This window comes from Rhyacophila brunnea, unplaced genomic scaffold (genome assembly GCF_057557595.1).
Source record: "Rhyacophila brunnea isolate RB1 unplaced genomic scaffold, BYU_Rbru_1.0 scaffold_2, whole genome shotgun sequence".
Lineage (NCBI taxonomy): Eukaryota > Metazoa > Arthropoda > Insecta > Trichoptera > Rhyacophilidae > Rhyacophila > Rhyacophila brunnea.
In genome coordinates, this window is record NW_028232859.1 from 13,597,988 (window position 1) to 13,623,756 (window position 25,769).

At 33.1% G+C, this 25,769-nt stretch overlaps 1 protein-coding gene across 1 annotated transcript in view; it reads left to right on the forward strand.

Annotated features, from left to right (window-relative positions):
- LOC147071893 (uncharacterized) overlaps positions 1–25,769 on the forward strand; it is a 261,050-nt gene that overhangs the window by 19,751 nt on the left and 215,530 nt on the right. Inside the window, exon 2 of the mRNA XM_085946419.1 lies at positions 20,329–20,470. Coding sequence (XP_085802545.1) covers positions 20,329–20,470 — 142 coding nt within the window. The remainder of the gene's footprint in view (positions 1–20,328; positions 20,471–25,769) is intronic.

Consider the following 25,769-nt stretch of genomic DNA (forward strand, 5'->3'; position numbering starts at 1 on the left):
TTTTAACTAGGAACGTCACTGATAGCAATGCAGGTAGAGTTCAGTTTAATATGCATACTACACTATATCTATAACAAATCTCATTAATATATCCCATAATATTTATGTAATAACTTTCTTTTAATTTAAATTACAATAACAATATGTCAAAATATGCAAGTACAGACCTACAACTTTATCCGTAGAATGGCCAACAATGGAACTACGAACTACCATAGGACGCCATTTTGAAAATTTCATTCCAATGTCAGATTTTGTCCAGTTACGAGTCTTGATTGGGTAGTTTTCCATAGTGGCTCCCCCATCCCATTCTTCAGATAAGTTTGTAGGTCTGTACTGTACCCACATATCTGAAAAATGTTATTTTATATTCCTATTTTTTAAACTTACTTACATTTTGTATATTCATGTAAAATTATAACAAAAACTAATAGGTACATTAAAATATCGTGTTAAACTTGATATTTGTTAAAAAAATAATTAAATTTTAAAAAGTGTTAAAATTCTAAAGCATCTGTAAATTTAAGTAGGTACGCGTCTGCCATTAATTTTTACAACAACTGAAATGTCATTTTGCTATTTTATTTTGAAGTCCATAAGGCTTATACTTCAACTGGGGCCGGTCTAAAACGATCGTGACTACGCGACGCGAAGATTGTGCAAATGACGCGTGCAGAACAAAACATAATTTGTCATTAAAAGTCAACATACGTCCATTTAATGTTATGTTTATTGTTCTATTACTAATAATAATAATATATTCATTGACATGTTTTCTTTTTCAAGTAAATGGGTAACGTTTTTTAGTCATCTTTACACGATTTAAGAATTAATTCCCCCGTCGCAATCACAAAACAAATTGACGTGTTCACAGCTCGACTTTCGCTCTCCGATTGCCAGCCAGTCCGAAATTTCGTCGCACCTATAGTTGAAAATTATTTGCTGTTTCACTGAAGTACCGTCATAACAACGCGCGTGTATAACAATTTAGTTGCTAGGCCTTAGCAACCAATACTAGTGTTTTGCTTAAATACTTTTATTATTGAAAATGATGATAGGTATATCTTATAATCAAAATCATTATTTTTAAAACCCTTTTGATTCATGTATATGGGGCCAACGTTGTAATGATTTGGTAATAAGAAAAGAAACTTTCTCATTAATAGTAACATCATGGGCGAAAAGTAGACATTCGTATTACGGTAATGTTCGGATTAAAAAAATAACCCACATAAAAACCGTCTATTAATTTTCTCTTTTGAATAATATTATGTAGGTATGTACTTAAGTTAAGGCAACATAATTAAAGCCATATACCTATCCGCACTTAACTTAAATGAACTTCAATTACGCAATAAAAAAAGGGTTCTTATGTCAATTCACTTTAGTTCAGTAGGAAACTACTTATTTGATAATTAATGTGTTTATACTGCAGTGGTTTTCAAAAAATATCCCTTATTGAATAAAAAAAGCTTTTCATGTCATACAAATATGTAGAATAGTGTTAGATTCTTGTGGCACTGCTGGCGACTCATTTAAGTATTGGCATATCGTTACTTTCAAATGAATGACACTAACACCGTTCTAAAGTGATTTCGTTGTGGCCGCAATGTCAGAAGAATCTGTCATTCTTCTACCTACCATTATTCTAAGCAGCCAATTGAAAATTTTCAGGTTGAAAATTCTGATCCTGTTAGTCTGCGCAAGAGGTCTTTTCTCGGACATACAAAATTACCGAGAGTACGCATTACCGGTAATTTGGTGAATAAAACAAAAGGGTGTATTGAGTTAGTTAACTCAATATTACTAAGTCAGTATCTTAATTTAAAATAATGAATTATTTATAAAACAGGTCATTCTCGAAATTTAATTGTACCAGTCTCAGGCAAGTAAGTAAGAATATACGAATAGGATCTTCGGTTCTTGAATCGGTTCGATTCAAGCAATATTAAATCGAAATCTAAAATCGATTTGAATCGTACATCTGATCACAACTATTACTGTTCCTTTTCCATTTGTACCAGCGTCAGATTGGTTCTGAACGATGAGAGAATAACCGACTAATGAAAATTTACGCAGACACCTGGTAATCAATTAAATTATCTTTAAGATAATAATTCAGATCGCAACCGAGTCGAATATCCTACAGCAAACCAACGACTTCCATCCGGTCGTTATTCATTTATTCCGAGCACATATTTATTAAGAATTGATAAAGCGGTGATTTGACGTTAATAGACTTAATTCGTTCAAAATAACTCGATGTAAAAAAATCTAATACGCTATTGGTAAATTAAATAAAATGTGCTTACAGTAAATAGATAATTTCTAATTTATTATTGCTCAACTAGGAAGATACCGACACACGATAACAATCTTCCAGTTTGGTAGCAGTGTTGGTTTGGTTGGTACACACCCACTTTCATAAAGAATGCAAATTTGTTTTTAAAAAAAGAACCATGTCGTTTTGTATGCAATCCATCACCTTTCTCTTGCTATGTAGAATAAAAATGGAAGCAATCTAGATAGTAATAATTTTCCGTGTATAATTTCCTGATCGTCGGGAGTAATTATTTTTAAAATGGAGTGTTGTTGAAATCGATTCGTTCCATTCCCAATCAACGTTGATGGAATTTCATTATTATTTATTTTGATCTGCGCCTAAGTACTGCAAAGTTAATAGAGTTTTTTCACTTTCAACCATTTCTCTATTTTGATGGTAGGTATATATGAAAATACGTAGGAATAATTCGATGAAATTAGAAAATAAATAATTTGATTGAATGTTTTGCCTCTGGGATGTTGTCTAATTTACTAGAAAAAATGAGTCCAGCGAGTTCCATAAACAAAAAAACTAAATTATTTGACGCAGCTGACAATAAGTTGAAAAATAATTAAAAAAAAAAACAGGCAGCCTGCATGGCAGTATAATAATAATAGGTATATTTGTTTGCGATTTTTTGAGATTTTTTTAAATATGTAAGAGCGAAAATTTTCAATAAACATAAGAATACGCACCATACACTCTGGCAGACACTGGATAATAATAATTAGTGTTGTCAAATATAGTTAGGTACTAGAATTATATTTCACAATAATATAACAGAAATTTTGATAAAAGTGCTCAACTACCGATAGACAATAATAATTGATAACTTAAAAATACGTACCTATTGCGGCAAAAGATGAATTTAAAAAAAATGATCTATTTACATTAAAAAAAATTTTCATCTGGTGACTTTTTTCAATAAGATATAGGTACACACGGGTATTTATAAGAAGCTTATGATCAAAGTGTGAGAATTTACACAGGATGAAATATTGTGCCACACTTCAAAATTCCTCGCGGCACACTGGTTGGTAAGATCTGCCCTATTATTTAGATTTGTGATTGCCACTCGGCCACAGTGGTTGACGTGAAATATTAAAATATAAATAGGATACAACATTTTGGTATTGCGTGTGTATTTGTTAGAATTTTTCTAATGGTAATCCACAGGGTCTTGTATTTATATCTATATTATTAATAGGTACACTTTAGACTTTCTTGGTATTTATTTATCGAATTCCAGCGTTATCGAGCCAAATAAAGAAAAGTCGTAGCTTGTAGTAAGTATGTAACACAATCCAAAGCTTATATTATTGCTTGGTTACTACTTATGTTCCCTGGTCGCTACCAAAGATAAGAAGAAAGAATTTTGAGCAGATAGTGAGAGAGAGGGACTTACATTTTTTTTCTGACCGAGACATAGGTACAACTAAAAGTAAATTGTATATTTTATTATTTTGAGTGTATCAGTAAATAACTTTGATATCTGAAAAAAATATATTGTCGTTGAACTGTTGAAACATCCGATGTGACAAAATTTAAAAATTACACGATAGACAAAAATTGTTCTATAAGTAAAATCATGAAGGTTCAATTAAAATATTTGTAAGTCTATGAATAACTTAATTATTCTAATGGATTCAAGCTCTGTACTATTCCATTAGTACAGAGCTTGAATCCATTAGAATTTAAATTCAAATTCCATCAAGTACCTTCGGTCGAAAGTATTAATATTATAACTTAATTATTATTAATAAGTGATTAATACGTAAATTTGAAGTATTGCGGTAATTATATTTTAATTCTGGTACGTATTATATAGAGCATTGAGGGGTTTATTACAATATGCGGTGTTTTATAAATTAACAGACGGTAAAAAAAATCTTAATACATTGGTGGTTAAGATGTTTTGCATAAAAGCTCTTGGAGATATGCGGTAATTATATTTTAATTCTGGTACGTATTATATAGAGCATTGAGGGGTTTATTACAATATGCGGTGTTTTATAAATTAACAGACGGTAAAAAAAATCTTAATACATTGGTGGTTAAGATGTTTTGCATAAAAGCTCTTGGAGATACGTTGTTCCGATATAAGTAAACTTGCTTTTCCTCCAACACATTACGCTTTATAATAATCAACGTTAGGTGATATTCACTAGTGTAAAACTATGCGTAAGTATGTACTTAATTCATATCATGGTACGTACCTTGTTCCCGCACTAAAACTTGATGAAAGCTTAGAAAATTTGCATGACCGGTCCAAGTTTTCTTGAAGCACTTCCCTTTCAAACGACAGATGGGACATTCCCAGACCCAGAGGATGTGATCCTTACCTACAACTCATGACATATCTACGCAAGTTATAAAGTTATATTTAAACGCATTTTTTTTTGAATAAATCCTATAAATATACCCGGAAATTGAATATGTTATATAATTTCTTACATGAAAGTTTAACCACACACTAAAACACGTCGAACAAACGATTAAAAACTAATATAATATGTACCTATTTAAATGTTTATTTTCCTGACAATTGTGGCGTTAATTGCAATATGTAGAGGCTGTTGCCACTTGCTCGTTGTGCCATGAATCCAGTGACGTCCCTAGGTAAAGTGCCGTCCTTAGACAGATTGCAACCCCCCAATCGATATTCATAAATTGGTGGAATTATTGATTCATATTATTAATTTATTCTTGGGATCAGAATCGATTATCAATTTTTAATAACATAACAAGTAACAAAATTATTGTGTGTTCCTGTGTAGTCCCGTCAGTTTTTTGAGAATTTACAAACATTTTACTAAAATTAAAAAACATCCAAAAACATATAAGAATTTGTTTATCACAGAAAGCCAAGCGTATAAATAGCTGCCCTGAGAATCTATGTTTCTAGACTTAATACTGCACAAATATTTTTAGTGAACACTATTTATTACTCAGGGAATATAATATCTTATTTCAAAATAAATTAACATCTGCAATCACTGCCATCTTCAATTATATTTATTTTTAGTTAGAGTATCTGATTCTAGGAAAGAGATATATTGTTATAGTTAGGCATAATTGTCTATAATGTATGTGATACATTGTTATATAATTAGGTATGGTGGAAGTTGGAATTTATGATTTTCGTAAAGGGGATCAAAATTAGTTGGTGAATCGCGTCGCTAAACCCGTCACTGCCTACTGGGTAAATTCTTCATACTTGCATAGCTTGGTGAATTCAGATTCAGAATAATTCAAAGCCTCTGTAGTCTGTAGCAACTTAAGTCGTAACGGTGGTTCGTATTGGAGTCAGATAAAATAATATGAGTACATAGAACCGCGGTACTTTTTACGATCTTATCTTTGCGGTATTATTATCATTGCTAAATTCAACACTAGCAACTTCGCCATGCGGAAATGTAATTCGTCGGCTAGTTTTTAGATTGCCGAGCTGCTGTCTTCAATGAGGTAAGTACTCTGATACTGTGCACAATAATTTATTGAGTCATCAAGCAATGATAATGAGGAAGAGTTCAAAAGAGCCTGGATTTAAGCATGATTTTTCTTTCTTTTAATAACGCGCTATAACTAAGGGATGTTTGTTAAGCCCTGTTGAAATTGTAAAAAAAAAACGCAAACAATTAACTTGTACTCATATTATTTATTCGACAGATCAATACATGGTAGTAAGCAGATGTCACACTACTCTCACTGAGGCTATGTGCGGCAGTAGGTATACTAAGTTACGTGTGTTTTGTGAATGATAACAAAATCATATCAAAAAATTCTGCTCGCTGTCGAGACGAGTTTCTATGTGCAACCGAGCAATTTATCGAACATAAAGTACAGCATAATAACTTAATCCGAGGGCATTCAGAGCGCATGAGATTTATAACTTAAACTTTAAAGGCATGAAATATTCACAAAATGTACAATTATTAGGTACATATATACCTGTTGGTCTGTACTCCACTATGGAAATTTTCCACAAAATAAATGTTTTCGGAATTTATTTTGTTTATTGAATGAATGAATTGTTTAAAAAATAGATCTCATAGAGTTATGCGTATAAAATGGCAGTCTTCACGCAACTTCGCGAACGTGATGGTCCGATCGGTTCAAATAATATATTTACCACCAGGGATTATTTATTTTACACATCGATATTTTTCCTCTCGTTATGTTTATTTCTTGGTTATAAAGTAAGTTATAAGCGATTTTCATGTTTTTTGGACATCATAACTAAGTGGTTGGCAACCTGCTTTGCCGAATACAAAGATCATTAGTATAATAAAAATCATAGAATGATCTCCACTGAGAGTAAAATTTATCTTAGACGGTGTGCGATTTGCAGTAATCATAAGTGCATCAATTACAAATTTTAGTCACAACTATCATTCACATAATTACAAGGTTAAAGCGATCGAATAAAATGCAAGTAGGTAATTTCACTCAGAGAAAGTAAAAAATAGGTTTTCACCACCTTTAATCTAATGCGGATTATATTATAAACTTCCAAAGACAGGATGATATTTTAACAAAGCTTTTACGAGGTTTATACCCTGGATTAAGGCCCAACCTTATGGAGATTGTGGCAATCGGATCTAAAACATAAAAACTGTGACCGGGTTAACAGTCGACCGTTCTGATGATGGGTTTAAAGACCGAAACAGCTGTCAACGTAAATGACTCAATTAAAATATAATTTACAGAATTACTTTGTTTCAAAACCATTATAATTGAGTTCTACCATGTAAACGCCAGATCAATAATTAATAACTACTTTCTGTATTCATTCTGAAGAATAACAATCTCCCGGAAAGAATGACGGACGGAAGCTGTAAAAGAAGAATATCTATGTACCGTACCTACTGTATGTTTCAATGGTGCATTGTATTCCCACAATCACAAATCACCTAATGATGAATCTTTTCAAGGAAATTTGTGGTAGTTCAGTTACTGCAATTATTATTTAAGAATTTATGATTAATGATCGCCTCGTCTAATAAGTATACCTAATATATTTATCTTATATACAATGAATTTATTATTACTGCAACCATAGATAACAATAAGTACCGGTAATATAATGCACCATTAGTAGATAATAATTACCTCATACTTTTTACTATCATACTTATCTACGATTTTATATTCAATTTTGAAATATAATTTTATTAATTTAATATAATACATAATGTGATAGATTTCTTACGAGATCATTTATTGGTTAAATTTCATTAAAAATCTCATACACAATACGACAGTTTCTTTCATAATAGATACTATATTAATAATATAATATTACATCAATAAATATGTCCACTTTATTTTGATTCTAATAGTACAATAAATTGTATTTATTCCAACAATGTTTTTGGCAAAATATTATGCTAATAAATCATGGCAATTTTAGCATTTTATATACATTAATTCTTATTTGATTGTACAAAATGACACCATAAATATATCGAACAAAACAGCACATTTCAACACACGATTTAGACATTTTAATGTTCTTAACTTGAAATCGGCCAAAAATATTATTTCCTTACTCAAATATTCAAATAGTTTCTATGTGAACTAAAAATCACTATATCGCCCACCTTTTCTAAAAAAAAAAGAACATAAAACCAGCGGGAAATCAACATTTTAAATTGTCTTATAATATTTTGAATTACTTTAATCTTTTAATGCTTTTGTCTGTCGACTATATTTTTGGCTATTATTTATATTTATATTATTATATATGCTCCTATATTTTTTTCGGAACATGAAATCTTTTGTGTAGGTGTATTCCAAAGAGGTTTAATCATCTAATATCCATCATCATAGCCGCCCAAAAAGACTGCCGGTGAGTAAAGTTTATGTAAAGTTGTAAAGCTTTTTACGAGCGAAGTTTTCAAGAATAATTTTATTAAAAGTATTAACACAATGTTTTGTGTAATATCCATACGTTAAAGAACATAATTTGAAATAAATCGATATTATTATGTAATTTAATCCAAAAACCTGAACACTAGATTTTTTGTCGGTATAATATACCTACCTAATTTGTATTTTATTTTATTATAAATGGTACTGAAACCATAAACAATAAAACAAATGCATTTTTCATGCACGCATTGTTCGAATTTCAAAATAAATTCTTCTCACGTAGGCGTAAAAGCAGAAAGAAGAACATCGAAACAAAACAATGCGAAACAAAAGATTGCGTCGATCATTATTCCATTAAATTTAATGTTCTTCGGAATGCCATTCTACTATAAATAATACACCGGTGATTGAGTTGCTCAGCATTGCGAATTATTTGTCATTTGAATACTGGTCTTTATTCCAAATGCCCCGCCGTTTTGTCTATACTTGGATAGTGTAAGGCCAAAGTTTGCTACAATTATTATGGTTATGTTATGTGTTATTATTTCCTGTAATAATCATTGAATAATGCACCAAAATAGCTACGTAATTGATTAACCATCATGAATAATAATATCAGGTTCAGATTTCCTACCGGTTTTTCTAGTTTTTATGTCGCATTTTAGAAATGCTAAAATATTCTTTTGGTGGCAAAATCATAAAAAAATGAGCTACCACCGAGCGGTATTTTATTTACAATTCACAATATTAGCATAATATTACTCAGCACTAGATTGAATTTTATTCCTTAATGTGTCTTCAGAATTATTATCAGCTATACAATTTTATAAGCATTATTTTTTTAGCTTATACGCGGGTATCTAAAAGCTAAAGTGGGTACCGTAATGTAATGAGAGAACGTATATGAAGTCATGTGTTTTAAGTTCGAATCCCGCGGTTGATAAATTCATATTATGTTGTTTTCATCAACGTCTGTCTGATACCATCCAATGCGTTGGGCGAGTGCCAAAAAACCGCGACGCGTAGAAAACACAATATTACCCCTTAGCCCCCATCGTATGAAGGTCCATATATACTAAGGGTCCTCTATTGCTACATATAAATAATGATATTTCATTATATAAACAAGCTTGTACTAAGTATTAGTGCAAGAAGTTTTTTTTATCTCAATTCTAGCAAATAAATCCCAGAGTACACTTAGTGTGAAGTTAGATGGTATTAAATCTTTAAAATAAAATAACTTAACAGTTTATTTAATCGGCAGCATTAGTTACATTTCTTCAGCTTCATTTTAATATATCTAGGCTCTATCTTGTAGAAGACTACTTTCTTAAACACCTTTGGTTTTTCCTTTTTTCTTCACCGTAATCAACGTTTGCAGATAACCGATGCTGTTGTACCTTTAAACTAACTGCATGATCATTTGTTATACAAATATGGAGTCACCCATTACTTTGATATTTTCCTACTTTCATTGGTTTTACAATCTCATGTTGATTTTGGCTGCCTCACAAAGAGGTTTAACAGTTTTTTTTGTTGTTGCGTAAAATGGATGTTAGATAATTGCTCTACCCATTAGTTCCATGCTCTGCGTTCAAACATTGAAACACATCGTGCGAATTTTCCAAACTTGGGATTCGAATCCGAGACCCACGACTCCGTAAAAGGACACGCTACCACTCTTCCAACGTGGATACTCTTTCATTTAGTCAACTAAATGATCTGTTGCAGGAAATCATAATATTACCAGTCGTCACTCCAGAACTTTCTCATGTATATTGTATCGATATTTGTTTGATCTTTACTTACATACAAAAAAAAATCGATCAACGTTCACAAATACGTTATTATGTCTTCAAGAATATCTAGTACTTACCCCACTTTTCTTGTAGGTAGGTATCTACATGAATTTTGTGCGCTGAAATTTTCAACGGCTAAAATGCAGTTTGTCTCTGATGTGTCACTAGTATAATTGCTCAAAACAAAACAAACCATTTATCCAACGTAATATTGTTTTTATCACATTTTTTGTTTGTTTTCCACGGTTGTTGAGATCATCGTGCACACCGGCCAACGCAATTAATATTCTGCAGTTGTCATTCAATCGGCGATCACGGTAAAGCACAACTGTTTCTTGTCTGTGATCAACAGATCGCCAACAGTCGAACACAAAGAACGTGTCAGGTGTCATGGCGGATTATGCAGAATTGTGCATGCCTCGAATACCTGCCGACTCAGTATTAGGTCATTTGGCGATCAGGTGTGGTCATTCTGTCTGCATTGCCAATGTTCGCGCGTGGCGTTGTCAGAAATAAATGGAATCCCGTTCGAGAAACGCACAGAATAAAAGATAATGTACAGTTTTAATCCGATTTCTTATATATGTAATGGAACAGCTGGGAGTGGAAATCTTATAAATGTTTATAGACTTTAATAAAACTGTAAAACAACGGTAATTGAGTCATTATTTTGGCTCATATTCACATATTTTGGTTTATCCAGATTCCATATTGCACAGTTTACACATCAGGGATTGTGAATATAGTGTGGTTAAATCCAGCAATACAGTCATTTGCCAGCAGGTACTACAAAACGTTAGTAGGTATATAATATTATGGTATGCACGATCGATTAAATCATTATTTATTCATGATTAAAGATTGCCTTTGAACTCTCACTTTCCACAAATATCTTAAAGAATCTATGAGAACTGCGTAAAAAACAATATTAGATAAATAATACTATTAACTGAGGAAATTACTTTGGAAATTGAATTGATTTCTAATTTTGTACTATTCCATGGGAATTGGTTTTAAAGTTTTTATTTATCCTGATCACTTACTTATTTATTAGAATAGTACGAAACTCTCAATTAAAAAATAATTGTTTTAAACACAATTTAAAACAATTACAATCCATGACGTTATCTTAATTGAACAGCGAATATTGTCTGATTGGTTCTAACCCCGCGTCCCGGCCGATGTATCACTATAGGTATTGATTGACCATCATACATCGTCCGGTGTTTGAATTTAGGACTAAGCTGTACTGTCAGTATAAAAAGTATTGAATCATACTATGTCCAATGTTAGCATTTGTGGCGTCCTCACTCTGCTGACAATTTATACTGTTAGATCCTTATATCAGGAGCTGGTTAATAATAAAATAAAATATTTTTCATAATTATTCATATACATGTAGTGGTAGTACAAAAGTAGTGGTAGATACCTACTATAAAACAATCATACACATTCACGTTGATTGAACAAAAAAGCGCAATTTTACAAATTTATTCGATGGATGCTATGAACAGCGAAGGCTAATCGTGATCGGCGTGGCGATTTCAAAATATCCGCATGATTCGTATGACTATTCTCAACATTTGTTGTGTGGCGGAACCCCTAAAGTATTTTTTTGCGGGTATCCTTACCTAGGTGTTGCAGAAAGGGAAATTACAAAATTCTATCCAAAAATAATTAACCAACATGTCATATATAGCGCCGCAGGCGAAAATAAAATCATCATCACGGAATCTACTCCAAAAAGTAATATTCTACCACATTACCTGCCTATTAGTAATGGAAATTTTAATATATTTATTAATTTTTAAGTAGGCAACTACCAATTATGAAAAAAGATAGTACTTATTCCGAGTGATATTAACACACTACTACATTATCCAAATTTGACAAAAAAGCAATAAGTACATCATCAATGCTTTTGTTAGTCACTTTAGTGTTACCTATAACGTTAACGTGCAAAACTATTTGCTTTTATTTTGTTAACTGTCAATTCATGGTGGAACTGCATTGTTTTGTTTTTTTTGTAGTTATTCCACTTTTAATCAATAGATTAGGACCGGTTTCGTCCGCCTCAGAGGGACATTTTCAACATGAAAATGTCGTAAAGTACTAAAAAAAAAAAAACAACAGTGCAAAACTATGACGAAAACAAAACGAGCAGTGCGTAGCAGGCGGTGACGTTGTGTAATGACAACTGATACATATTTTTTTTTATTATTACATTCCGTGTTATCACAAAAATGTCCATCCGAAAAATCGCTACTTCAAAATGAATTTTAATATGTATTTACTCTATTACCAAAAAGGTTTCAAGTTGTACTTTTTTTTTGCAAGATTTCACAAATTCTCGCGGAGCCCTAGGGTTCCGCAGAATCCTGGTTGGCAATCACTGCATAAGGCTTAGATTAGGCCCGATTCAAGGCCACTAATTAGTTACCCTGATCTATATCTAATAAACAATGCCAGATATCCCTTTTCCGTTGTAATCAGTTTATCACATTATTTATTTCTTTTCATTTTGTACTGTATAGTTTATTGTTAGTACCTACCACAAAATTTCGAAATTAATTTTGATCTAGGTATCTGTAGAAAAGGTTTGCCATTGCTGTGCTACATTCTAAGATAATATATTTAATGTCGTACAATAAAATCAATCACGTGATGTAGGTATAGTCCATAAATAAAGAAGTACATATAGTCAACAATGATGATGAAGTTATTTAATGTTATGTATAGATTATAGTATGTAAAGAAAATACCTTTCTTTGGCTATAATAATAAAATTATTTAATGTTCAATGATAGGCAACTTTGATGCATTGAAAGGGAAAGGATTTTTCAAATGACAGTGAAATGTGTCAGGTGTTAGGGTCATAATACTAGCAATGCAGAAAAACTTCAAATGCCAGCAAAGTCGCTCGCCGAGAATGTGGGAAATTTCTCCAACACTGCGGCTTTATTGGTTTGGTGGGAAGATGAGAAAATCACAGCAGTTGTATTCTGACTTTTTCTCAGACAGCACAATGGAATTAGAGACATTTTATGAGACGGTTCGGAAAGGTGTTTGAGAAGAGGCATTCATTTGTCTGTCACCTTGGAAACTAACAAAACATCGGGTTCCTTTGTTTCGTGATATCTACACTGCAACCAGATGCAATTACCTTTTACAATTTGAAATAGCGTATAAATAGCGCATAACCTTTGAATAGACTTTACTTATAAATGAACAGCGAGCGATTCATTGAAAATATATTATTGATTTTTTGAGGAACTCATCGGCAGTAATTGTTAACTTGATGGTAGTGTATAATATTATACATTACATATTATATTAATTTACATTGTATTCATTTAAAATTAACGTTGAATTGCAATACACATAAACTTTTTGGTGAAGATAATAATAGAGGCAGCCTAAAAATAAATTGATTTTTATTGATTTGTAATTATTGTTGCTGTACCAGTGTAGCTCCCCCGCTCTCTTAAACCTCTCATAATCTCATAAGAATTATCCCCTCCTTCAATTATCTAGTCATGTAAATTATAAAGGATCTTATTCATCGTGTCAGGTTTTTAATGATCGCAGGATTTCACACCAAAAGTTAGCAAAGCAACACTTTTTTTAACTCTTCGTATCCCATTTTAGTGGGCATTCCTTGCTTGAAAGTGGGTGTTTCGTGCTTTGCAACTCGCCACACGTGGCAGGTAATCAGAGCCCCTCCATTTCACCACATTTTCTCAATTACACCTTACAGTTACAAATATATTGTACGTACTACATTTCGTCGTAACACACTTCACCGTGAGCTGTCGCACTTGAAAGAGACAACTGTTTGTATAGCATTGAGATTAAAAAATGACGCGTCGTTTGTGGAGAATTGCAGATATTCCAATTTTATTAGATTCAATAAGAACATTACTTTAATATTGATTGGTATCAAATATCTGATAATAACTGTGTCACTATTATCAGATATTTGATGGGGACAAATTGATACATACGAGCAAATACTTGCTAACATAATTTTGAATCATACGGAATTACGGAGTACTATAAAATTATGATGGTATTTCTAATTTACTTACGTATCTATTTTACCTTATATTCCTGTGGTGTTAAGTGTTTTATTTAGACATGAATTTGATCTCAATGCCATTGGTTTCCGATACAACAACTTACATACGGCCAACTACATACATACAACTTTCCGAACAAGCACCCTACCATGGTTGGCATATTTTTCAGTATTCTGCGCGTTACACATTCTTCGATGCCCTCAGAGGCTAAATCCGCTTGAGATACATTTTCTTTTTCATTTATAAAAATATGCTCCCAGTGCAAATAATATAGACTTTTGTATATTTTAACTATCCTAAAACTCTCTCTATCGAATATGGCAATTTGTACAACTTCTAGTGGCGAAGGGTAGAAGTAGGGTATTAAGATCGGATATAAATAGTGCACACTAAACATTGTCAATCAAAGATATTTGTTTCCATTGAACTAAGACTACAATGTGTATGTGTAGATAGTGTTTGCTAGTTTTTAGAATTAATAAACCTTGCCTAATTCAAGCCATAGTAGATACCTAATAGTCATAAAATATTCGTTTATCTATAAAATATTGAAATAGACAGAAATATCGATTTTATCGATTATAAAACTAACCAACACCATATTATATTATGTATTCTAAATTCAACGAAAACAAATAAGTATGACTTAAAAAGTGTGCATTATTTTTTTCGGATCGCCCATATAATATCTAAACTATTATGGTTTGGTTTAATTGCATTTTAAAAACTAAGCAGCACCATCTGCTAATTGTATGATCAGTTCAGTGAAAACAAATATGTATGACTGACAAAGTTTAGTGTGCACTATTTATGTCAAATCTCAACAGCCGACCTCCACTCCTCGCCACTGATAACTTCGTGTTACTCTCTATCTGTTATTGTTGTTTAATCTCTATGCGACGAACACAAATTTATTAATCACGTAATAAGTCACGAGCTTAAAAGCTTACCAAGGGTTTTTAAAAAAAAGCAAAGATGTTGAATTTTCTTCCAGATGGCACCCTTTGTGATTTCCTATAAAATCACTGAATGTAATAAAATTTCAGTTTGACGTAAGTAAGTGCCAATTAATAATAAACAAATAACATAAACTGTATTCTCAAGCGTATGTATGAAAATTGTTGCCCCCGGTTGTGAGAAAAGAAAGTGTTATTCAATATATTTAACTTCAAATTATAGCGAATAATTACTACGAAAATAAATAACAATTGACCATTTTTTTTAACCAGTACCTATTGTTGATTTGTTTTCCTAAAGTATGGCTTGAACGTTTTGTAAATTATCAACATTATCATCAGGGTTTCATTGATATTGCACAAGGGATAGACATCAAGATCAGTGACCTTACCACTCGGCGAGCCGCAAACCTCAAGCCACATGAACGGAGTACAAGGTGTGTTGTGCAGAGAATGTTGCATCGCACTGTTGCATTTCAAACAGGGCCATCAACATACACACTTCTTGGTGTGTTATATGTTATTAATTTTCATATTTCCCCCCGAAGAATGTAGTGAGTTCCCACAGCTTGAAACTACACTCGCTTTTAGTTGTGTTAAGAGGTTTTTTAACCGTATTCCAATCACAAAACATCTTTTAATAACTCATTGGAACGATGGAAAATAATACATAAAACAAAACAATATAATGTAATATACATATTTAATCCAAATTCGTCAGCTTAGTCTTAGCTTATAGAGGGATATTGTCAACCGATACAAGTCTTAATTAAATTAAGTGGATTAAGTACATAGCATTATATATTTAGTTTTGTTTTATTCAATTGATAATATTGTCAATTTTGGTGACTGGCAGTAGTTATATATGTAAACCTAGAAAGAGAGAATTTTATTATTTATTACTATAGACAACGTACCCGAAGTCACAGGGTATCGGGTAAGGGTTTGATATATATATATATAGCTTTTAGTCGCCCTCATTGGAAGTAGCCATTATGTTAAAATGCGTGAACCCTTAATGCTAGCAATTTACGCATGAATAATATTTTTAGTATACCAGAAGGGTCAGGGTTTTCGATCTGATTTAGAGTCTTATTAATCTTTAATGGCATTGTTTTTTATACGTATTGATTGTAATTGACTGAATTGCGACATAATGGTAACGATATTTTAATATCCTTAGGGTACCACTGGATGGTGTGAATTTTCCGGCGATAATAATATTATGTTCATCTAGTTATATTCTTCTTTCGACCATGTCCGATCCTAATATGATCATATGGGCCCTCATGGCCCCTATGGTGGAGGTTTGGATTAACAGATTTTATTTTTGGATAATGGATGAAAAGAAATGGATGGCAGCCACTTGCTCAACCTATTAGGTCCATATTCTGACTCATACACAAATAGAAAAACAACATGTGTACTTGCCAGACCCAGGATTAGAACCTGGAACCCTCAACACTATAGACCGGCGCTTAAGACACGCGGCTATCGTGGGTATTATATGGCCTGCTCATTTCCACTTCGGTGTCTTGAAGGCATAAAGCCCACCAAAGCGGCGCTCGATGCGCTCTCTATGAAGTAAGCCCCCTCCCACCCGCGCATTTCCCTTCACCTATGTAATAAGGGGCTCAGGAAGCACAACATATTTATTATTATCAGCGTCTCTCATAACAAAGCAATAAAAATATTATTAAATCTCTCGGGGCTTGTAATTAATATTCACGATGACATCATTCTACCAGCAAAATATCGGACACGCAATAACTAAACAATGACTTCACTGTTATTAAATAATGCCTTCTCGCCCGTCTATCGACGACGCTTCCAGGAGCGTGATTTTGCTTGCCGTGTTCAATGAATGGACTACGTTGTATTTTCGTTAATTTGTATCGCTGAGAAGCCAAAAAACGATGAATCATGAGGCAGGCGGGCACAATGCGTCGTCAAATCCAGTGTGCGCTGGCGTATTTGATTACGTTGTATTTTCGATGATTTACGCGCCATTTGTGAAATTTTGCGCGAGAGCCCCGCTCACTGCGTTAAGTGGGTTTTACGCCGAAACGTTATATTATGTTCAACGTTTCTTATTAGATCCCTGCGTGTTATCGCAGTAGACATATTTATTTTGTGACTCCAACTTGCAAGTACACTATTTTGAATACTTACGGATTTTTGCTTTCAATACACACAAGCGAGAATATATAATAAGTACCTATATATAATATTAAACATATTAGTATATGTTTACCTTATAAAGGTTATTACGATTATTTAAATTTATCGCGGGGGAATTACAATAAGATTGAACCAATTGAAATGCGCGTTTACTTGACGACGACTTGTTTAGCAGGAACGATCTGGGATCGAAATTTGAATCGTTATTAAATTAACTTCAAAGTAATTAGTGCAAAAAGTATACTGTTTTATTCAGTGGTACATTTTCAGACCTATCGACATCTTTTTTATGTAGTCATGTCCAATTAAGTTGCATTTATAAATAACCACTACAAGCCTGAACGGAAAACATTATTTTATTAAAGTTAATAACGCAGTAAGTAGGCATAAACTTGGTTTTATTATATGCTTAATTATTGGAAACCATATAGCGAAAGCAAATTCTCAACCCTATTTCCGAGGTGCATTGGTGAGTGTCGAACCGTGTCCTCGCGTCTTCCGCTACCTATCTAATCTACGCGTCTATGGAATACACATACACAAATAGTGTACAGTAATTTTTACTCAGTTTTTTATACACGAAAAACGTAACTTAAACCAAACTTAAACATATGAAACTGAAATATTTAATATAGGTAATAATTTTGATTAATTTTCTTTTTTATATCCACCACTCCACACGTTCTATATAAACTCGGTCGAAATATTCCTGTGATTCCGATATTGGGGATAATTTCCTCGGGGAAGCGCTAGTAGACACCAGGGCCCAAAAAATACAAACACCTCTACTGTGCTGGGGACACTAGGGTGCTAGGAAAGGCTGCAATCCCTGATCAATCCAACTAATGTCGTCTAACATACTCGAGTAATTCCACCATTTCAACCAACACGTGGCACTCCTTGGTAATAATTTAATAAGGACTTTTACTCAATTACTGAAATAGGTAAAATAATTAAAACATATTTGCATCGAATTGGACTTACCTATAAATAACCGTTGCATTCCGGGAGCTGTGCTTTACTGTTTAATTTATCGAAGTACCCACTAATTTTATTATGCTTAAAATCATCATCATCATCATCAGGGGCGCGACAACGCGGTGTGGGTCTTGGCCTCCTCTAACAGCCCCCTCCACCTGTCCCTATCCAGTGTGGCCGCTTTCCAATTCGGTACCCCCAGAATACGACAGTCACTGGCAGCTCCATCCAACCAGCGAATCTTTGGCCTGCCTCTTCTTCTACGCCCTATTGGATTGCTGGACATCACTCTCTTTGCCGGTTAATTGTCGTTCATACGGTGCACATGACCTAGCCATCGCAGTCTCCCAATCTTAATTGATTGAACTGCGCTGCAATCTTCGTACAGCCCGTAGAGCTCAGCATTATATCTTCTCCTCCAATTGGTGCCGTCCCTGATCGGTCCATATATACGGCGGAGAATGTTTCTTTCAAAAATATTCAGGGTTCGTTCATTTCGCAGAGTTAATGTCCAGGTTTCTGATGCGTAGGTGAGTACTGGCTTTACAAGTATCTTGTAAAGAGTGCTTTTATCTGCTCTAATATGATTAAAATATCTAACAATATTTAAAATTCCGTAAAAAAATATTACCATCTTAAATCGTATGGAATCGTACAAAAAAAATTAACTTTGTATTATGGTTTGTTTAGTTTAGATGTAATAGCATGTATACAATATACATAATAGAGGTATAATTCGATAGATTTGTGAAGTATTTTTCTTTTTCGAGCAGCTTTTTACGTCCACAACTTTCATTGTTTCACGATGCGGACTCGGCAATCTTCGATTTGGTTCGGATCTCCGCCTGTCGGAAGAATCGAATGAATGACTTCCGATCAACATGCAAATGGCGGAAATTCTCGGCGGGAAACTCTTTCCCTCGCCGTTCGTGTATGCGCTTACGTGAGAGAAAAACGAACTATTTTATTCAATTTATTTACCACATTCTTCGACATTGGAATTACAGCCAAATATGGTTGTGTTTGATACTTGACATCTTTATTTAGATGCTTTCTTTCCTTAATCCATGATTACATGACGAGAACTTAACGAGATTTAATTCCTGGTTGAGATGTAATTCGACAACCTATAGTTTTTATTATAACCTCATTACATTTTAATGCCTATCACTAACCTTATATTAATTTCACTACCTATACAAATATAATATTATTATAGTACTATTGGGGCTCTATCCCCGTGGGTGTCCGCCAAGTCTCAAACCCACATGAACAAAACGACTATGCGCACTAATGTACTATTTGAGTTCCATTGTCTCGGAAAGTAGATCAACGACGCCCATATTTTTTACATTACTAACTACCGTACATGGGGAACTTGTTAGTGAAAGTTTCACTTCAATACAAAAAAAAGTTTTTTTTAAGAATAATGTATCGAGTGTTTGTAGTACAGTACCACTCTCAAATTGTAATAGAATATTATTGTCACCGCATTAGCAACTATGTACCGTATTTAAAGTCTCTGGGTATACAATAAATCAGTGAAACTTTTAGTGTGACAGAAAAACTTAGTTGAACAGATTGTTTTTTTTTTTTTTTTTTTAAATTTTGGCTTGTTTTTAGATAGTATTTAGGTATGAATGGGTTGTCGCTTATGTCCCGTGAATCCAGAGACGTCAAATTCTGCCCACATGCGTTAATGTGCGGACAACATATTTTATGCCTATTTGATTGATACCTTAATAAACCAGAAATAAATACCTTCAGAATATAAAAAAAAAACCCAACCTAATTTTTTATGTGACACTGATGCAATGCGCAAAAATGTCTCGTCTATGACGATGACGTATTTACGGTGGGTTAACATTTAAAATGCATCGTAATATTATTTATTCAACATATTCTGTGTTTGTTGACGTATCGATTTATTCAATAAACCATTTATTGTTAACATATTGTATTTTCTCACGTGTTGGTCCCTTCATAAGGTTAGTGTTTTGAAAACTTGTCGTGCTTATGTAATTTTTCATCGAATGACACCATATTAGCCGTGGTTATCACCTCCCATAGTGTACCAAAAGTTTCCTGCGATCATTACTCACTCATTTTGCCAATTTTAATGTTGCGTCTTTTTTCAGGATGACATGGGTGACGACCCAGACGAGATATCATTCTCGGAATGGCCTGATCCTCCAGGAAGTCATCCGTGGCTTCCTGCCTATGGATTCCAGCCACCGCAAGACCACGCCTTGGAGAAGGAGGATTTTTTAGACCCAGCTGGTAAGAAACTTTTTTCCTACTCACGTCGGTATTTTGGTGACTGGTAACTCCAGAAAAAGATAATACATATTATGTTATTTTGTCACACATAAATCTATAGCAAAAAATCGGCACATACTTCCATAAATAACACCAGGAATATAGCAGTTACTCCGTTAGCATGCATATGCCTTGTAACTTCATGCAAACTCTACATAGGTTATGTTCAAACATAGAACATCTTTATTGGATGTGATTTTTTAACCTAATTTAACAATAAACTACCATTTCCATATCGATGCGGAACCACACTACACAGCGAAGGTATCATAATATACATTTTTTGGATTTATAATCCAACATCACGCGAATCAGACTTAACCCTATGAATGTTGATAAAATTATGGTATTATTATCTTGTATGGTAGGTATGTAACCGCCTAACGTTCGTGATATTATCTAGGGGTCAATTTCTGTTAAGGTCAAACAGCTTTTAAAAAATCGAGAAAGTATGTATCGCTGATATCGATCGATTGACTGTCATATATTTTTAGTTGAGTTGATCTCTCGTGACCTTACGATATAATTTATTATTTCTACCTTCAGTTATTTTCGTTTATTGAAAAATTGTTAGGTAATGAGATGATCTATATTTGGCCACGTATTGTTCCGTCTTATACGCACGCGGTGTCAATGAGAACTCTGCCACTCTTCAACCTGTGTGTCATTGATAACTAACTATCTTCGAAAACGGTGGCATCAGTTGTTTGTCCTCTAAAGGTGCAGCACTAACCTGCTTGGTTATGCCGATCGGGAGAGCGATAATTATGTTTAACCGCTTCGGATATTGATATTATATTCCACCGATGTGAGATGATTTTAGGTGAACGTTGTTTTATAAATTCTTAAAATAGGGTCTACTGAGCTCATTCGGTCTGCTTCCGTGTATCTTCTTTATATTATTTAAATTTACTCTTGATTCTCTTTTTATAATATTGCTTCTTTTTCTTTGTTTTTAAAACACTGTTTTAAAACTATTTCTTTGTTTTCTTCATGTCATGTTGTGATCGTCTTAAATTTGTAAGGTGCGCTGTAAGTAAATAAATAATTTGAATTTGAATTTGAATTTGAATAAATTACTCACTCAAAAAATGCTACTTTACATATTGTGGTTAAATACCTACATATAATATTGAATTGTTATAATACCGATACAAGAGTAATACAATATCGACTATAATTTTTAATAGGTCAAGTTTTTTCAATGTATGTGAGTACCTTCACACACGATTAAAAAACATGGTTTACTACATTATTGACATTCGACTTCTTATCATAACACGATTTTATAATAATGTAACCTACCAATGTCGAAATTATTTTTAAATTTGTCCGGTTCGGAACAAAAAAAACATGATTTATTGATTTATATTCGTGTTGCTCAACCTATTGTTGTTTCGACGCGTATAAACTGTACTACTAAACATTATTCTACTGACGGGGTGATATTCGGAGAAAGGGTGACTGTAAAATAAATATGATGATATCCTGACAATAAATTAATTATCCTTATTTTTATTGGCGCTATAACCCTGTGGGGGGGGTCTTCCTCGTCCTTCCTAGCGTCCTCCACCTAGGTTTGTTCAAAGCCGAACGTTTCTCCAGTTTAGGACGACCAAGTGGTCGTTTGCCTTCCGACTTCCCGAATAAACTGACATGCATTGTCATGCGTGACTCGTCTATCATATGTAGGTACATCGCCCAGCCGTCTAAGGCCGCCCAATCTGATGGAATGTACAATGTGCGGATCGCCGTACAAAGCATAGAACTCGTAATTGTAACTTCGTCTTCAACCCAATCGTGTCATTGATGGGCCCGAAGACACCGCGCAGCATGGTCCGCTCAAATGAGCACAACACTCTTTCCATGCTTTTAGTAATGCACCAGGTCTCCGAGCCATTCATGACAACTAATCTTATTAGTGTTTTATATAAGATGCATTTCAAGTGTAGGTTCAATGCCTAGTAACGAAGCATGTTCACTGGACTGGAGCGACGTTTGTTACCTACAACAGTACTAGGCTACTCTCACTGTTAATAAAAGACTCCGGGTACACAAAATTCTTGCCATCTCAAAAGCGCCGTTTTGCGTCCTGAAAGTATCACAAGGTCTGTCGGGCCCTGTGAATACACCCAGTAATAATACGTTAGGTACTTAATTAATTTTGTATTTTTGTAAACATGTATCTGACCATCCTCCTACACCGATGGCTTTAAAAATATAATCTCTCGTCAAAATTGTATTGGATGTGCTCAAAACGCCAGGAAAACTGTTATAGGCCCAATTGTCACGCAGAGTAACAAAATATCGCGATAGTCTCAAGGACACTTCTAGTATTTAATTTTAATTATTTGAATTTAGCACCTAGATACCCGGTTTAAAAAATTCGCTCAGTCGACGATTTTCAAGCTCACTTTCTTTCTTACCGTGGTAGAACTCCATTTTCGACCTCAAATTTGCTGTGTTTATCTAGTTTACCTCGTAATTATTCCAAATGTCATCTATCCACTGCACTGGAAACCTTCTACATTTCATTTGTCAGATTTTTCATATCCAGCGATCGTCTCTTCTATTGATATAGGCAACCAAAATTCACTCGGGTTTAGCGTTACTTATGGATTTAAGTACTTATAATATATGTATAAAATATAACATAATTACGATGGGTAAACAAACAATATATTTTGCTGTTTTATCGTTATATGAAATATGCCATTTCTGCATCGGCAGTAGTTTGTTTTGTGTGGGAGCGGTGGCCTCAGGGCTCTGACATTGGACCAATTTCTGCAATCATTTTGTTTATGACTATTTTTTTGTTGAAATTAGAATATTTTTTGCCTTTGGTATAATTTATTATTCTTTTTTACATGCGAGCGTTAAAAGCATGCATCAACAATAAATAAACACACCGTTGATTACAAATCTGATCTGTCATACTTAACAATAATGCTTTAAAATTAAAACCTATCTGTATCTTTCTCAGGTTTTTAGTTTCAGAAAAAATCAATAATCACTAATATTTAAAAATAGTTTTCTTCTTCCACTTTTAATGTAAAAAAATACGTCTGGCAATGAAATAAGTCATTGTGAATTTTATACATTCTTAAATTGTCATAATATAATTCTGTAACATGACCATTCTGTAGTTTTTTTTATAATAAACTGTATGCTTATTAGTAATTATTAGTGGCCAGTATACTAGGGTAGTTTTACCACGGTATCAATCGGGCTATGATTTTTGGATATGTTTTATAGTTTGGTTCTCTATCTTGGAAAAATGGCTCACAAAACGAGGTTTTTCACAATATCTCTTCACCTGTAGGTACCATGACAAAATAGTTGTTATCAATTTTGAAGAGAACCTAATTCAAAGTCTTGATAGAAATGGTCGTTATTCTAGCCATATATGTATAATAGTGAAGCTATTTTTTGTGAAAATGTAATTCTTTGTACGGCAAAGGAGCCAGAAAATGGACTGAGTCATAAAGCTATGACGTTTCAAGAGGCATTTTTCTAATGGATTTGTTTCATACAAGGTAAAAAAGAAATATTGTGCTAAATATAAATATGTATTACTTATTTAAAATGAAAATAAAAAAATGATATCAATTTTTTTCATTTTCTTTATCTTACCATTAAACATATATTAATAGTTCTGGTTGGTGGGAATGAGTTTTTGGGTTGCCATCTGGGTGGCAGACCCCCTTAAAAGTACCATGAAAGTTTCCTTTGTCGCTCTTCAATTAATACCAGTGGTGATGACTCGATAGCAAACGATTATTTAACATTTTGCGTAGGTACATATTGACATATAAATAAATCATAATATAATTATAACAAATTATTAACTACATTATGCAAGTTGCTTTGTATATACCTGCATAATTAAACAGTGTCATCAATGTAATTTCAATGAAATCTCTTGATTATTTCAACTGTAATTCAGTCAGTTAAAATTGTCGTATTATTATTTTTACTATCCAATTGTGCACTATTTTTTTCATTACCACTGTTATTTACCAATGATAAAGACAATTTTCCCGGACGTTTCGTGTACCTATAATATGGTATATTTTTAAACAGGGACTATAATATATTGTTTTTAATATGTGTGGTTGATGATGATAGCAATGCTTCAATTATTTAACCATCAATATAAAGCAAACATCACGAGCAACAAGCGAACGTGACCTGTTTCCACCGCACTCTAAATCAATGAAAAAAATACATCCAATCTTTATGATTATGACAGAACAAAGAGTAACAGCCGTTTCCTCTCGGAAGATCATTTATTTAAAAATCAAAATGGCGAAATCTAGTGTCAAAATAAAATATTACGATAGCTTGCCTACTAGTTGACGGTAGTCTAATACTTTCACTCTTGACAATTTGATAGTTAAAATTATTATTTCGTATTATTTTATTTGTGCAATTTTGTTGGTATTTCCATTATAAGGGTCACTATCACTATCATCAATCAGTCAATGTCATTCAATTTAATAGTCGTCTGTAAGCCGTCAGTTAAAACTATTAAAATAATCAGTGAAAGTATTTTAACCTTGCATTAAAGTTTCTAAATAACTCCTTTCATAAAATCTAGGTTTTGTTTTAGTTTGTGAATTAACTTTCTGATTATGGGTTTATAGAAGCATCGCCCTGAACAGTCTCACCATCCAAAAGTCGAATTTGTATGATCAACCAGCAACCTTAACCTTCTTACACATTAAATTACTTTTTTACACCTTCTTAATATTAGAATTTTATGAGTTAGTGCAATACGTTGGCCGAGAATCGCGATTACCTGTTTTTAATTTTAAAAAAGGTATTGGGCGGTCCACACAGAGATTATATTATGCGACCTCAATTTAATTTAAGCTCGGAAAAGCTCACACACTGACTGATTTATTCGATATAGTGAACACGACGATGTCGATTGACTAAACTTTTTTAAATAAAATGTCATCTTACGAAAACGCAAAAGATTTTGTTTTGTGTGCTTAATAAAAATAATTACAAGATAAAAAGAACTTTTTATATACCACGTTTTTAAATTTTCTGTTGAATCATAATATAAACTTGACAATTCTATGTATTAATAAAAACTTTTTATTATACTTGATAGAAATACTGAATAAATAGAGAATACTGAAATGTCATTTTGACATTTCATATTGATTTGCATAGTAACGCACGTATATATTAATAATTTAGTTGCTAGGAACCCCTTAGCAAACAACAATAATAACTTTCCATACAACAC